Source organism: Zalophus californianus, chromosome 8, assembly GCF_009762305.2.
Source record: "Zalophus californianus isolate mZalCal1 chromosome 8, mZalCal1.pri.v2, whole genome shotgun sequence".
In the NCBI taxonomy this organism is placed as follows: Eukaryota; Metazoa; Chordata; class Mammalia; order Carnivora; family Otariidae; genus Zalophus; species Zalophus californianus.
Window position 1 is genome coordinate 89099067 of NC_045602.1, and position 16468 is coordinate 89115534.

A 16468-nucleotide genomic window follows, 5' to 3' on the forward strand; every position below is an offset into this window, starting at 1 on the left:
TAGGAGTAGAAAGCAGTTGTTACTGACCTTCTGGGGATCAATAGACTGTTTCAGTCCCTCAGCTCCTTGCTACACCTGAAAACCATTTATGAGGCATCCAAAAACCTGGAAATGCAAGTCTTCAGGAAAAGCAATCTAAGTGGACAAAACATCAGCAGACCCTACAGAGTCCCGGGTCTTTCCAAGCACAGCCCTGACACAGGGGTCTTAAGGAATCAGACTCCAGTTCTAACACGGCTACTCTATCTAGTAGGGTAAATACCACACCTTTGCACCCCACTGGCATTCCTGCCACCGACATGACTTCTCCAGTAACCGCTCACACCCCAACTTAGGGCACGCAAAAGACCAGCGACGCTTCGGACAGCGGGCAGCTCCCCATGCGACAACCCATAGCCTAACCGGAAAGGCCTCCTTCCCAGGCGCCAAATGGCGCAGAAAACCTCCCCCGGGTACTTATGCCATTCTCCTCATGCCAGGAGGACAACATGAAAAAAAGAGATAAGCAGAAAGAGACTACGAAGAAAAACAGCGCTACTAATCACCCTCCACATTCAAGCTGTTAGATAACCACTCTCCCACTGACGAAAGCGTTCCTTGATCGCACGGGTTAGACCACGATCCCGGAGTCTCGCGGCATTTCCTCAGACGCTCCAACAATATTGAGACCTCTCGCGGGAGTCCCGCGGGCAGCACCGAATGGTCAGGTGACCTCACGGCCCCGCCCACGTCTTCCTTGACCGCGGGCCGGCTTCACGCATGCGCGGGCGGCGGTAGCAGCAGCGAGTTGGCGCGGTGCGAGCGCGACAGGCGGGATGGTGCTGAATCGGGTGCGGGCGGTTTTCTTCGATCTGGACAACACGCTCATCGACACGGCCGGGGCGAGTAGAAAAGGAATGTTGGAGGTAACGTCTTGACTCCCGCGGTCGTCCTCTGGGCAGGGTCAGCGCGCCCAACCCGTATCGCGCGCTTTCCTGTCCCCTTGGTGTCCTCCCACCCCCGACCTTCCCACTGCCGAGTCCATCGACACCGCGCCTGGCGCTGGGTCATCCCGGAGGCACTGGCTTCTCGTCCTTTGAGACCCACCTCGTGAGGGAAGGAGCGGGAAAGAAGGACCAGTGGGCAGGGGAAACTGGCTGGGGAGGCTGCCTTCTCTCACGCCCAGCGGCTTGGGTTACCTGCCTGGCTACGCCCACGTCTTCCGAGACGTGGGTTGTAGAAGTTGTTTCCAGCGCTTTGGGACCCGGGAGAATGTCGTTAAAACTGCCACGGTGGCAGAGTTGCTCACAAACATAGACGGTCACCTGGCTTTTTGCCAAGACAGGTTCGGACCAGCTAGGCTAGTGTGGCGCCAGGCTCTCCGCGGTTGGCCCTCTCCACCGCGTGGTCTTTGGCAGTGCCTGGTCTTTGGCAGATCTTTGAGGAGACCCAAGAAGTTACACAACTATCAGTGGCGAGCCTGGACTTAATTGACTCCAGAAAATTTTCTCCGCAGAAATTCACCTCCAGTCTCCCTGCTGTGGGTGTGACCCTTAAGATTTCTGAAGTGACACTCACAGTCCCTGCTTGTACAGAGCATTCCTTTCATGAGGCATTATTCGGCAGCATCCTCTCCTTTCCATACCCACAAATGCTGAATCAGACTTCTTCAAGCCCCAAATCCACCCCTGCTTTCTTTCTTCTGCATTCAGCTCTAGGGAGAAAACCAAGGATTGTCAGATGCGAAAACCCACTTTCAAAAGCTAATCCTTCCAACCCTGAGAGTCCCAACCTTTTCATGCTTCATTAGTTAGGTTTTGACTCCCTGGGCTTTTTGTTTTGTTTTTTTTTTTTAAGCCCAAAAGTGGGGCTGGACCGGGGCGACCTCAAGACCTGAGCCCAGGTCTGATGCTTACCTGACTGAGCCACCTAGGTGCCCCAGGTTTTGACTCCCTGCATCTTCATCCTCTTTCTTGGTGTGTTTCACTCCTGCATATTCAGGTATGTCCCATACTTGAAAAAATAAAAAAGAAGCCTCCTTTGAACACTTCTTCCTTCACTAGATATTTATCTCTCTTGACGGCCTTGTTTTTTTTTGTTGTTGTTGTTGTTTTTAATTTAAATTTAAGTTAGTTATCATGTAGTGTTTTATTGGTTTCAGGGAATCATCAGTTGCATAGAACACCCAGTGCTCATTACATCAGGTGCCCTCCTTCATGCCCATCATGCTATTACCCCATCCCCCACCCACCTTCCCTCCAGCAACCCTCAAGATTGTTCCCTAGAGTTAAGAGTTTCTTATGGTTTGCCTCCCTTTCTGGTTTTATCTTATTTTTCCTTCCCTTCCCGTTTTGTTTCTTAAATTCCATGTATGAGTGAAATCATGTGGTATTTGTCTTTCTCTGACTTATTGAATTAGCATATTACCCTCTAGTTCTATCCATGTTGCTGCAAATGGCAAGATTTCATTCTTTTTGATGGCTGACTAATATACTCCATTGTGGTTTTGATTTGTATTTCCCTGATGCAAAGTGATGTGGAGCATTTTTTCATGTGTCTCTTGGCCATTTTCTTTGGAGAAAAGTCTTTTCATGTCTTCTGCCCATTTCTTACTGAATTATTTGTTTTTTGGGTGTTGAGTTTGATCAATTCTTTATAGATCTTGGATACTAGCCCTTTATCTGATAAAACATTTGCATATATCTTCTCCCACTCTATAGGTTGCCTTTTAGTTTTGTCGACTGTTTCCTTTGCTGTGCAAAAGCTTTTTATCTTGGGGTGCCTGGGTGGCTGTCAGTTAAACATCTGCCTTTGGTCATGGTCAGGTCATGATCCCAGGGTCCTGGGATCGAGCCTCGCATCCGGCTCCCTGACCAGAGCGCCTGCTTCTCCTTCTCCCTCTGCTGCTCCCCCTGGTTGTGCTTCCTCTCTCTCTCTGTGTGTCAAATAAATAAAATCTTTAAAAAAAAAAAAAAGCTTTTTCCATGTCTGAGGAAATCATCAGCACCCTAGAGACCGACTGGGAAGCAAGGACTTTGGGTGAATGCACTAAACTCTGCCTCTAGACTTCTAGCCTCCTACTTCCAGGTCGTGGGTGTGAGCCGCGGCCTCCAGCCCAGCTGTCCTTGCTGCAGACTGGCTGCCCCCAGAACCCACGTCCTTCTATCCTGCCCATTTCTCCTGCCTAATGGGGTTTTGTGCAATTCAAGAGTTTTTCCATAAACTGACCTTGAATTAGTAGAGCCTTTGGGACATTCTTGTTAGAAACCAAAGCTCTGAACAGTTTTTTTTCTCTCGATTCCAACCCAAGGATTTACGTACCTTAATATTAATAGTTTAATCAAATTTGTGGATGGTTTCTCCCCTTTTCCTATTTGACATTCTTAGCCCTAAGTTTCCATTGGATATTCTTTCCTGCTTTGTCAAAGATTAATTGACCATAGAGTCAAGTCCATTTCTGGATTCTCTGTTCTGTTCCATTGACCTATGTGTCTGTTTTTGTGTTGACGGCAATATTTTTCAAAAGAAATCTATATACATTATCTCCAGTCTCCACCTTTTATTTATTCCTTAATCCCTTGACATATAGCTTCTCTTTGTGCTACTTAATAGACTTGCCAGGTCATTAGGCACTTCCCAAATTGCCAGAGTCAATGGACATTTTAAGTCTGTATTAATGACTTTGCTGAGGTATTGCATACTATTGACTATCCCTTCCATTTGCATACCCTTGACCTCAACCTCATGGGCAGCACCCTATGCTGTATTGCCTCCAGTCTCTCTAGCTGTCTTGTGTGTTCTTGGCAGGTCAAGCCCAGTATATTGCAATTAAATTCTTGGTTTAGGCCAAATCATGCTACAGCCTAGAGTTCATGTGTTAAAATCAGGCATTTGAGTTTGAATCACAACTCTCCCAATACCTAGCTGAAAGTGCCTGAACAAGTTCCCTAACCTCTCTAAATCTTAAATCCTTATTTAAAAATTTGAATGGTGATATTGGTCCTCAGTGTCCTTATCAGGTTTAATTGAATGCATGGGAAGTATATAGCATCCAAGCGTAAACTTGAAGAATTGTACCATCCACCCTGTCACCCAGTCTGTCCCCTCCTGCATATCCACCCCCCCCACCGCCCTTATCTTAATTAAAGGTGGACTTGTCTGTCACCTAGACAATCGCTGTGGTGGTGTCTCCAAGCTTACTGGGTCCAGTTCATCCTCCACGTTCCTGCCAGAGTGAAATTTCTGAAAAAAAGTCAGATCGTATTTCTCCCTAGTCTTTACACCCTCCCTTATACCAACACTGTATTTTGTTCAAGATATCTTAAAATATACTTATCAAAAGATATTACAATTAATTTTTACAACTAAGATGCCTGCAACTTAGGAGCTTCTTAAGAGGAAACAAACTATCTTGGTCATATTCATTTGATACATGGTAAATATTTAATGAATAATGGATGAATGGATCAAAATCCAGGTCTTCAGACTTGGTTCTGTTGCCATCTCCTTTATAAACATCCTATTAAACGAGCAGAATTGAGTTGTGTGCTTTTGACTATACAAGGAGTGCTTTATCATGTAAGAATACAATACCATCTGGGGAGCCTGGGTGGCTCAGTTGTTTAAGCATCTGCCTTTGCTTTAGGTTATGATCTCGGGGTCCTGGGATTGAGCCCCGCATTGGACTCCCTGTTAAGCGAGGAGCCTGCTTCTTCATCTGCACCTCCCTCTGCTCGTGCTCTCTCTCCCAAATAAGAAATAAAATCTAAAAAAAAAAAAGAATACAACACCATCCATAAATGTTGGCCTATTCAAAAGTAACATACCAGCTTTCATAAATACTCTTGATTTATGAAAGGAGAAAGGGAGGAAAGGTCTAGTCATTGCCTTGTGCTTGGGGAGAAGGAGCCATATACCAACTCTATATATCCATTTAATTTTTTTTAATCTTCTGGAAAAGTTAGTTCTTTCTGCCATTTTCAGGCCTTTCTTTCAGGGTCACTACCTGAGAGGAAGCTGTCCACAGAATTTGGGGTTTCTCAGTAAACAGAGCAGAAAAGATTTCTGCATTTGTGAGTTTACTTTCTAGTGGTGGTTGATCATGAACATAATACATCAAATGTATGTTTATTTATAAGTATGTTCGGAAAAGTGGAGAGGAGAATGAATTGCAGTTTTAAATAGGTTGGTCAGGTAAGTCACATGGAGTAAATGATGTTTGAAGAAAGACTTGGACTAAACATGAGGGCTGCTTGAATTGTTAGGCTATATGTAGGCAGTCATAGTGAGCATGTAATTTTTTTTTAAAGATTTTATTTAGGGGCACCTGGGTGGCTCAATCGTTAAGTGTCTGCCTTCGGCTCAGGTCACGATCCCAGGGTCCTGGGATCGAGCCCCGCATCGGGCTCCCTGCTCAGCGGGAAGCCTCTTTCTCCCTCTCCCACTCCCCCTGCTTGTGTTCCCTCTCTCGCTGTGTCTGTCTGTCAAATAAATAAAATCTTTTTAAAAAAATAATATTTTATTCATTTATTTTAGAGTGAGTGCAAGCATGGGGAGGGGCAGAGGGAGAGAGAACATCCCAAGCAGACCCCAAATGAGCGTGGAGCCTGAATGGGGCTCTGTCCCAGGAACCCGAGATCACAACCTGACCTGAGCTGAAATCAAGAGTCAAGCGCCCAACCAACTGAGCCACCCAGGTCCCCCTGTGGGCATGTATTTTTAACTCAGTTTTATTTGGAATTCAGCCACTTCATATCATATCATAGTGTTACAGTATTATATAGTTCCTACACTAGCCCTCAAAGAGTGTTTAAATCACAGTTAGCTAAAAACTAGTACTGATGATAGTTAACTTTAATTCTGGGTCCAGAGAGCAGGTTAGAAGGATATAGTTTCCTTTCTGTATGGGTTAAGATGAGACTTAAGAGTTTTGAAGTGGAAGCTTGAGTTTATCTTATCTACAAATTGATCTCCCCCTTCCCCCCTTCACTATCTTAGGGCCCTTTTCTTCAGGCCCCTAGGTACCTGGTGGGCTTAATTGTACTCAGAATCCTTTTCAAGCCTGCCTTACCCCTTGCACAAAATGTCATCACACCTCCAAGTTAGAAATCATTTTCCTCCACCCCCAATTCAATCAAAATTCCTGTTTTCTCAGTGCAGGGGTTAGGATTGTTTATACTAGTAATAATATGAACTAATTCAAGTTAGGTGTCTTTTGTTTTTATTGAAATATAGTTGATATACAATGTTACATTAGTTTCAAGTGTACAACAGTGATTCTCAGTGGGTGTTATTTCTGTTTTAATAATATGTAAATGGCTGATAAGCTTTTCCCCCAAATATGTTAATATTAAAATGCTACTTGGGGGCGCCTGGGTGGCTCAGTCGGTTAAGCAACTGCCTTCAGCTCAGATCACGATCCCAGGGTCCTGGGATCAAGCCCTGTATCGGGCTTCCTGCTCAGCAAGGGAACCTGCTTCTCCTCCTCCCTCTGCTGCTCCCCCTGCTTGTGTGCTCTCTCTGTCAAATAAATAAATAAAATCTTAAAAAAAAAAAGCTACTTGTGATCCCAATTGAATCTGTAATTAGTTGCTGTGTGAAAAAATGGGAAAGTTAATTCAGAGGATATAATGGGAAGAAATTTCAAAACTTGAAAGTGGTGTGCTATACCTTTACAAGACTCTCCCCTTTAAGGTAAGCTAATTCTGTTTTTTTCAGAGCCCTAAGAACATGTGAAATGAATTGCCAGTTGCAGGAACAGAAAATTGGACAGTTACTGGGAGCTCTCTGTTGGCTAACTATGAGCCAGCTCCTATTTAAGCTTAAGCACTGTGGATTTCTAGAGGCCTGTGTTCTTTTACTGTGTAGCAATAGGTTTGCTAAAACTTTAGGGTATCCTTCCATCATAGCTCAAGAGTAATTTTTTTTTTAAGATTTTATTTATTTATTTGACAGAGACACAGCGAGAGAGGGAACACAAGCAGGAGGAGTGGGAGAGGGAGAAGCAGGCTTCTGCTGAGCAGGGAGCCTGATGTGGGGCTCAATCCCAGGACCCTGGGATCATGACCTGAGCCGAAGGCAGACACCCAACGACTGAGCCACCCAGGCGCCCCAGCTCAAGAGTAATTCAACTGACATTGTTAGAAAAGATGGTGACATTCGCATGGAGGCTGTAAAAGCTGGTTTGTTAATTGAAATTTAACTTTGCCTTCCCCTAAAATTCTTAGGAATGGTGTATTTTTCTTGAAGAAATAAGACTTCTTAACTGTTGCATTTTTTTGAAGAGCACAAAGAGCCTGAACAATATTTACTTTTGTTGTGTTTTTTTTTTTTAAGGTTTTATTTATTTGACAGAGAGAGACACAGTGAGAGAGGGAATGCAAGCAGGGGGAGTGGGAAGAGGGAGAAGCAGGCTTCCCGCCGAGCAGGGAGCCCATGCAGGACTGGATCCCATGACCTGAGCCGAAGGCAGACGCTTAACGACTGAGCCACCCAGGCGCCCCGATGTGATTCTTATACTTTAAAGGAAGAAAAATGTGTCTATTAATCTCTTTCCCCTTTTCAGTAGGTGAATTGAGTGTCTGGTGTGAGTAGCATACTACTTGTTCCCTGTATAGTTTAGGGCAACACATTTTAACTTGTTTGACCTCCTTGCTTCAACAGCAGTTTTTAGTCCCAGCTACGTGCATTGCACTCATTATCCAAAGATCCAAAGTTGTCTTGGCATTGTCAACTTTCCCCAGATGTCCCTAAGATAGGAACTTCAGATGCAGGTAGTCCATTTGGGAGGTGATCCTTGCAAGTGCTGTAGAAGAATGGTGGAATCATACAAGGAAGGGAGGGAATCTAATAAATGAGCAGGTTACTGGTGTGAACAGTTGGGGAACTCTGGGAGACAGCATGCAGAGCATCTTCAGTTGTCCCTCCCAAGGGACAAGAAAGCTGGGATATTAATCTACCAATTTGTGCCCCTCATTGGTTGAGGCCCACTTCCAGGGCAACACTTCAGCCCCAGCTTGTGTGCATGGGTGCACCCATGGTCAAATAAAGCCCTTAGTTAGAGTATGAAGCCCAATTGGCATTACAGTATCACTTAACAGTATGAAGCCATTGGCATGTATGGAAACTATGTGCCAAGGGGACTTGGGTAGCATCTATAGCAGCCTGGGATTGAAGGCCCTTTACTAACCAGTTGCAAACATGCTCTTCAGCCTCATCTTTTAGGATCCTCCCTCATATGCCTTCCATTTCAGCTTGAAATCAGCTTCTCACCTTTCCCAGTTCTCAAAATTCTAAGCTCCGTATCTTTGTTCTTGCTATTCCTTCTGTCTAGAATGATTTCATTCTCCTCCCAGGCTGACCTTCAAGGCTTGGTAATACCTTGGTTTAAATGTTACTTTCTCAGGGTGCCTGGGTGGGTCAGTCCTTAAGCATCCACCTTCAGCTCAGGTCATGATCCCAGGGTCCTGGGATCAAGCCCCACACTGGGCTCCCTGCTCAATGGGAAGCTGCTTCTCCCTCTCCTACTCCCCCTGCTGTGTTCCCTCTCTCGCTGTCTCTGTCAAATAAATAAATAAAATCTTTTAAAAAATTAGAAAAAAAAGCTACTTTCTCTGCCAAATCTTATCCAATAACCCTGTGGAATGACTTGCTTCTTACATTTTATTTCCACCGTTGTTTACATGACTGTCATAGCACTCAACCCAGCATTTATGTTTGTTGCATACCTGCTTATTTTCCCCACCAGATAATGTCATGAGGGCAACAGACCCAGTCTCCACTGCCTAATACAATAGTGTAAAGGCAAGCACATGCGCTTTGGAAGTAGGCAAGTGTGGATTTAAATCCCAGCTTGGGCAAGTTACTTAATAGTTCTGAAGTTCCATTTCCTCATCTCAAAAAGGGGAGTCCCTCGCAGAATTGTGGAAAAGGTTAGAAATAATATATGTGAGCATTAGGCACAATGCTTGCCACATTAGGGTCTCCGTAAATGTTAAAAGAGGCCAAATGGAAAAGAACCGAATATAATAAAAGCCAAGATAAAAAGTTGGGGGAACACGAGAGGGAGCGTGTAATTCTGACAAGGGATTCAGAACCAATGTAACAGAGGGTGACTGAGAACTCCTTGAAGTTTTTTATCTGGAAAACTAGGTTTGGAAAAAGTCCTGGGTCATTAAACTGCTGAAATCATGGAACATGCTTGATTTTTTTTTTTTAAAGATTTTATTTATTTATTTGACAGAGAGACACAACAAGAGAGGGAACACAAGCAGGGGGAGTGGGAGAGGGAGAAGCAGGCTTCCCGTAGAGCAGGGAGCCCGGTGCGGGGCTTGATCCCAGGACCCTGGGATCATGACCTGAGCCAAAGGCAGACGCTTAACGCCTGGGCCACCCAGGCGCCCCAACATGCTTGATTCTGTTAGAACTGAATACATGTTTTTAAAAGTACAGAATTAGGTCCCATTTTATATGGTGGTCAGTTTAGGCCTTCAAAAGGTAAAATGGATGTAGATAAGAAAAGGTTGGATGAACCAGCATTATTTTCGGGAAGAGTCTATATAATGGTTGTGAGGAATTTAAAATGTTTTACTAAATTTAAACCTAGGTTTTATTTCTATTTCTTCATAACCAGAATGGAAGGTGGTAAGCTGCCAAATGAAGGGTTTTTATGACCTATATCTGAAGATACTTCTTAGAATAGAAATCAGTCAAAAATATGAATGAGTTGTGTAGAGAGATTGGGAGATCTTCCCTCTGATATTCTTTGAAAATGAGACCAATTCCCACCAGAAATGGTGTGGTAACAGCTGCCTTAAGGCAGGCACATGGAGTTGGAATCTCTACTCTGGGATTATAAGAACATGGCTTGGCTTCTCAGGGCATGACTATAAAAGACCTGAAGTGTGTTAATGGAGTTGTTTCCTTTATTTAGGTAATAAAGCTCTTACAATCAAAATACCATTACAAAGAAGAGGCTGAAACCATTTGTGACAAAGTTCAAGTTAAACTCAGCAAGGAATGTTTTCATCCTTCTAGTACATGTATTACTGACCTAAGGACTTTACACTGGGAAGAAGCAATCCAGGAAACGAAGGGTGGTGCAGCCAATAGGAAATTGGCTGAAGAATGTTATTTCCTGTGGAAATCTACACGTTTACAGCATATGATACTAGCAGAAGATGTCAAAGCCATGCTCACTGAACTTCGAAAGGAGGTCCGCCTACTTTTATTAACAAATGGAGACCGACAGACCCAGAGGGAGAAGATCGAGGCTTGTGCCTGCCAGTCCTATTTTGACGCTATCATTGTAGGCGGAGAGCAGAAAGAAGAGAAACCAGCACCTTCCATATTTTATCACGGCTGTGATCTCCTCGGAGTACAGCCTGGGGACTGTGTGATGGTTGGTGACACACTAGAAACAGATATACAAGGAGGCCTCAATGCAGGGCTGAAAGCAACAGTCTGGATAAATAAAAATGGAATAATGCCACTGAAGTCATCCCCCGTGCCACATTATATAGTTTCTTCTGTGCTAGAGTTACCTGCTCTCTTACAGAGTATAGATTGTACAGTCAGTATGTCAGCTTAAGGCACAGAAAAGGGCATGATTATGTATTTTTAGGGTCAAATTACAGGTTTTGAACTAAGAAAAGTTAAGGCATTCCATATACTAAGACCCAGTTCTGAGAATAATTTTACTTACAATTTAATAGCCAATCAACGACTGACTGGTATTTATATCTGGAAATCCAGAGTACATTAATTAATAGAAGTTACTTTTAGTAGTATAATCCAGAAAATTTGAGGAAATATATTATTTGTTAATCTGTGACTTGAGGTTTTTAAGAAATTATTAATCTTTTAGCATCTTGGATCCATGAAGATACCAGGCAAGATAGCTTATACATGGATGCACAAATACAGGTTTTATGTTCTGTCTTAAAAATAGATATTTTTTTAAAATATTCTAAAAACAGATATATAATAGAGATTTATCAGAACAATTGGATCTGATTAATAGGAAATAAGTGCTAAGTCACATGCCAATCAAGGCATTCCATAGTGAAATTATTTTGCATATTTTCCTTTTTAAAAGATATATACCATATTTTTGCCTACTTTGAATATATATGTTCTTTTATGAATCCAGTTTTTCTGCATGACCTTTTTTTGGGGGCAGGGGGGCATTTTCCTATGGTATATACATGACAAATAGATTTCTCCAGTAAAAAAGCCATTAAAATCAACATGTGGTGCTCCTTTTCCATGACAGTTTCACATCTTTCCAGAGTGCACTTGTAGGTTCTTACTAGTCTTTACCTCTTACGGAAGTATTTTTACAATCTTTTCCCAGGTATACAATTGGGCTCAGGGGACTAGACTGCCTGGCTGGGGATAAGTACAAGCCACATGGCACCAAAAGTCATTTTCCTTCTGTGGATACCTCAGAGGTGCAGCCTAACCATGTAGCTCTCCCATAAATTCTCTACTGACTGAATAGTTTCACCCATATGATGAAAGCTAACAGAAACTTATGTTTTGCTATGAAATAATTTCAGGGTGCCATTTTACTATAACTTAAGTGGCTCTTGGTGTTACGTTCCCTGTCTTTCAAATTTTAGGAAACATATCCTGTTTCACAATTTCTATATCCAATTCAGTGTTCACTTTGAGTTTATCAATTAATGACTAAGGCATCTTGCAACTAGAAAACTTTTTCTAGGTCATTAAGCTAGACATTCTCATGTCTTCACCAACTTGGAATAAAATGGTTAAGGAAAAAAATAATGATTTGGGTTGGTTTTTGGCAGGTTTTTTTTTTTTAACTTTTGTATAAGAAGCTACTAATGTAAAATATTAGACTGTTAGAATATATATAGCTATGACTCCTTTAAATATCCTATGATTATGATACATAGATTCTAGAGTATGCCTATCCTTATTTCTTTAGCCAGTCATTTCCTGCCTCTTGCCAAGAACAGGATTCTCTGCTTTTGTGCAAATGTCCTGTTGTGTTTACTTTTCACTCTTAATTTTTACAACTGTGATTGTGTCCTTGACTGTCCCAGGGTGTTGTTGCTATGAAGTTAAACATTTGTGAACAGGGTATGTTTGTGTATAGTTCCAGGTATGGTACCCATGTGACCTTGATTATATTTTAGCTATTTAAAAATTATTAAATTGGAGGATCTAGGCAGAAAAATAATTATGTGGGTGGTTTCTCTGATATATTGATGTGTGATGCTGAGGGTTTGTCCTTTTAGCTATCCCACAGGATGGATGTAGGCAGTGTCACATTCACTCTAACTGGAGAAGGTTCATTGCTTCTAGATCATAATGACAGATCTTAGCAAGATAGTTCCTAGGATGTCAAGTGAGCAGTTCTTCAGCAAAAGTTATGGGGTGGGGGGTGTGGATTGTTTCCTTGTTCTTCCAGTTTGCATTTGGTACATGCAGTAATGCAATATTGCATTCCATTTGCACCCTTCCTTGGAGAAAAACTTGGTGGTAGAGGAAGGCCTAGAGTAGACAAAAATGGACACTGCACCTGGAATACTAACACAAAGATGAATGTTTTCTGATTCCATATACACATGCAACCCACTGGTGCACAAACATCTTAGATCTGATAACCAGAACCCAGTGGATGTTCAGTAAGAATTGTAGGAAAGGGTTTTTGTAGTTACAAAGATACTTGGTTTAGCACTTTCAGACTTCTTTGTAACCTGCAATAACAAAGTTTCCATCACCACCCATTAAGCACATTTATTAATACTGAATACTGGGGCACCCAAGTGGCTCAGTCAGTTCAGCGTCTACCTTCAGCTCAGGTCATGATCCTAAGGTCCTGAGATGGAGTACCGCATTGGGCTCCCTACTCAGTGGGGAGTCTGCTTCTCCCACTGCCCCTCTCCCTGCTTGTGCTCTCTCTCTCTCTCTTATATAAATCTATACTGAACATATTAGTTACTATATATTAAATAGTTTAATATATAATTTATATATTAAATACAGTATTATATAAATACTATATGTTAAATACAGTTTTATATACTTACTATATAAAACTCTATATATACACTATTATATAGTGTATTATAATATATGGAGTGAATATATATATAATATATATGTAATATAGAGAGTGAATGTGACACTGCTTATATCCATCCTGTGGGATAGCTAAAAGGACAAACCCTCAGCATCACACATCAATATATTAGAGTATTATATATAACACTATTACATCATTTTTTAAATCTTGAAGAATATTATTCTAAAAACAAAAAACAAAAACACTAATAACAGGCAAGTTTTATAAAACTGCTTGCCATACACGATCACTTTTTTTCACTCCATCTTTTTAAATTAGGGAATATATTCACATTTGAACAATTATTTTTTGTGGTACACAAGTCAAAAGAATGAAAAGGTGAATGGCAAAGTCTCCACTTTCCCAGAGGTCCACCACTCCTATAGGCCACTGCTGTGCGCAACTTCCTGTATATCTGCATATATAGGTACATAAGACTATACAGAATTCCTCTTAATTTAGGCAGGTTTTTTATTTCTGCTTTTCAGTTTCAGGAAAAAAAAAGCTCTTGCTAAGATAACTGAAAAAGAGAGTTCTAAAACTTCTGTTTAAGTCATTCATGTTAGGAATGTATACCTTTATGGTCTCTGCCATCCACTTGTCGTTCTTGTTAACATCATCAATAAAAGTGATGGTTCCATTGATTTTCCCTGTTCCTATCATTCACTTTGAGGGGAAGGTCAGCACAGCTATGGAGCCCTTGCCCTGCTCCACTCTGATGTGTTTTCTTCCACTTGCTGCACAATTGCCATCCTAGTGACTTCCTTTACCTCTTACCTTGGATTTCCTGGTTTTGTCCTGCATGTTCCCATGTTTCATTTGTTCCCTCTTTTTGGTGGCATGCTTCCTTGAGTAGGTTCTCTAAATAAATGTGTGTGAGAGGTCAAATGTTTAAGATCATAAGTGTCTGAAAATGCCTTTACTCTTCTCTCATCATTGACAGTTCACAGCATGCATTTGGATGTCATTTTCATTTGGAATTTCAAAGGCATTGCTCTGTGGTCTTCTAGTGGCCATACTTACATGATCAGTTTTTTTCTCTCCTGAAGCTCTTAGAACTGTAGTTTTCCCCCAGTGGTCCGTGATGATACATCTTGGTGATGGTCTGTTTTCATCCTGTGTGCTTGGCACTCTAAACCCTTCTGATCAATATCTTAGTATTATTCATTCCTGGAAAATATAATGACTTCATTGAAAATTGCTTCCCCACTGTTTTTTCCTGCTTTCATTTTCTGTAACTCCTACTATTCAGATGATGGACCTCCTCTCTTTTCCTCCTATTTTTCCATCTGTTATTTTGTTCCACTTTGAGGAGGCTTCTTCAACTATATCTTATAGTCCTACTGATTTTTTCCCCCGTTAATCATATTTTTTAATTTCCAAGAGCTTTGTTTTGTTTTCTAAATGTTCCTTTTTAATAACACTTTTTGTTTTGAGTGGAATATTGTCTCTCAGAAAAGTAAGTTTTTGAAGAATCCACAGAATCCACTATTTCTTCCAAGTTGCTCTAATCCATTTATTTGGATCTATTTGTTCACATTAAAGGCTTTCCTCACATACCCAGAAATCCTTGATATTCATGAATAAGAGAGGAAGGATGAAGATGCTGACTGGAAGCTCTGCACAAGTGGGTGGGGCTTGTCAACTTGGAGGCTCTTTTACTATAGGGTATCAAGGGTAGGCTGTTCATTGGAGAACCCCTGAGATCACCATTTTAAGCTCTTTGCTTTTGGTTGGTCTGATCCTCTAGAGAACTGCTCTCCTGACTGAAGGGTAGAGGTCTGATGTCATCACCTAGGAATTGAGTGGGAAGGAGGTATTCGTATAGTCACTTAATATCTGTTTCTGGTTGTAATTAAGCCCAATTATATGTGCTATCCCCCAGTTTAGACATCCTCTGTTTTACTCTCCAGAGTAACATCCCAACTTCTCTGGAGTTAGGACTTCAGGGTGGGGTGGGGGCAGGAATTGTATTTTGAACACTTTTTACCCCATCCTCCTTAATTCAACTCCCCATCACCCTTCTCCTTAAGCCCTGAGGTATCTGGTAGTGTTGGTGCCTAAATTTTTGGAGGAATCTACTATGTACCTCATGGCTTCTCAGCTCCTCCCACTGTTGGTCCAGACTCTGCTTTCCTGGGTCTACTAATTATTTGCCACTTGTCCACATGTTTCCAGCTTTCAAAATTTTGTTGGTGCTTGTTTTCCTGATGTGTATGTGTGTGTGTTCAGATTCCTTTACTATGGTTTAGTTGAGTTTGGGGTAGAAACAGTATTAGATGTGTAGTTCCTTGTAAAACAATATGGAAGATGTTTTCTGTTTCATGTTTAATGTAGGTGGAGACCACAAAATCAGTCCTGTGCCCCATAGTCACTACCCACAGCTTAAGAAATGCTGTCCATTTGAGGTGGAGATTTACAGCATGCCTATAGCCTTTTTCTTCCTTTTAATTTTGTTTTGAGTTATGTATGCAGCTTATTTCTTAAGATCTCTTCCTCAACTCCCTTTTTGTCTATATTCTTGTATATGACATTTTGGCTTATCTCATGATAGTGGGTCTCGTTCTGTGTTCCTGAATTTTCAACATTGCTTGGACATCGATACTTGTTTTGATTGACAACTCTGTTCCTATGATCACTTCTAAGCTATAGTCTCTCAGATTTCTTTGTAATTAAAATCCTTCTAAGGGGGGGGTACATGCGATTTATGCTTTAAAAAATTAACTTACTCCTAACAATAGGGCTAAAATTTAGCCAGAATAAAAACATGTTTTTAATCAGTCTTCAAATATATATGACAATATAGTTATTTCCACTGGATTTCTTGGAAGATTTTTTTTTCTGGAGTGTCAGTCTGGCCTTTTATGATGGATAAGATGATAAAATGGCTTAAAGAAATTGTTCATGATTTTACCGAAATGGGAAAAAGAGTGAATGCTTATGGGTATGGAGTCTCCTTATGGAATGACAAAAATATTCCAGAACTAGATAGTGCTGATAGTTTGATTGTGAATGTACTAAATACCCCTAAATTGTACACTTGTAAGTGATTTAAAACTTAAATTTTATTATGGTTTATTTGTTGGTGTATATCACCCATATTCCACTTGCCGAGTTCCTAACAGAGATGTAGATTTAGTCTTTTTGCATATCTCCCAAGCTTGAAATCTGTCCTTAAAAATTTAACAAGTAACAGTAAGATACACTTTGAAAACCACACACACAGTGCTCCACTAAGTGTCCAGCAGATGTCAGTAAAAATGGGACAGTTCTCCCCTGAAAACAACTCTCTTATTAGCTTTAAGTCCTTGGAATGAGCAAATTTTGTGGGAATTTGGTGGGTTAACTCCTTGCTCTAAGAATGATAAACAACACCAAGCCAAAGTAAGAGCCAAA

The 16468-nt window shown here is 41.3% G+C and overlaps 1 protein-coding gene across 1 annotated transcript; it reads left to right on the forward strand.

The window, feature by feature from the left end:
* The first annotated feature begins 772 nt into the window (after positions 1-772).
* On the forward strand, positions 773-12849 carry LOC113937546 (N-acetylneuraminic acid phosphatase). Its single transcript, XM_027621980.1, has 2 exons — positions 773-905; positions 9911-12849. The coding sequence occupies exons 1-2, from the start codon at positions 816-818 to the stop codon at positions 10565-10567; spliced, it is 747 nt and encodes a 248-aa protein (XP_027477781.1). The 5' UTR covers positions 773-815; the 3' UTR covers positions 10568-12849.
* Positions 12850-16468: the final 3619 nt, after the last annotated feature.

Excerpts from the sequence above, each read along its gene's own strand:
- LOC113937546 (XM_027621980.1), top strand. The coding sequence starts at position 816 with ATGGTGCTGAATCGGGTGCGGGCGGTTTTCTTCGATCTGGACAACACG. Across the intron at positions 906-9,910 it reads GTAGAAAAGGAATGTTGGAG|GTAATAAAGCTCTTACAATC; the intron begins GTAACGTCTTGA and ends TCCTTTATTTAG.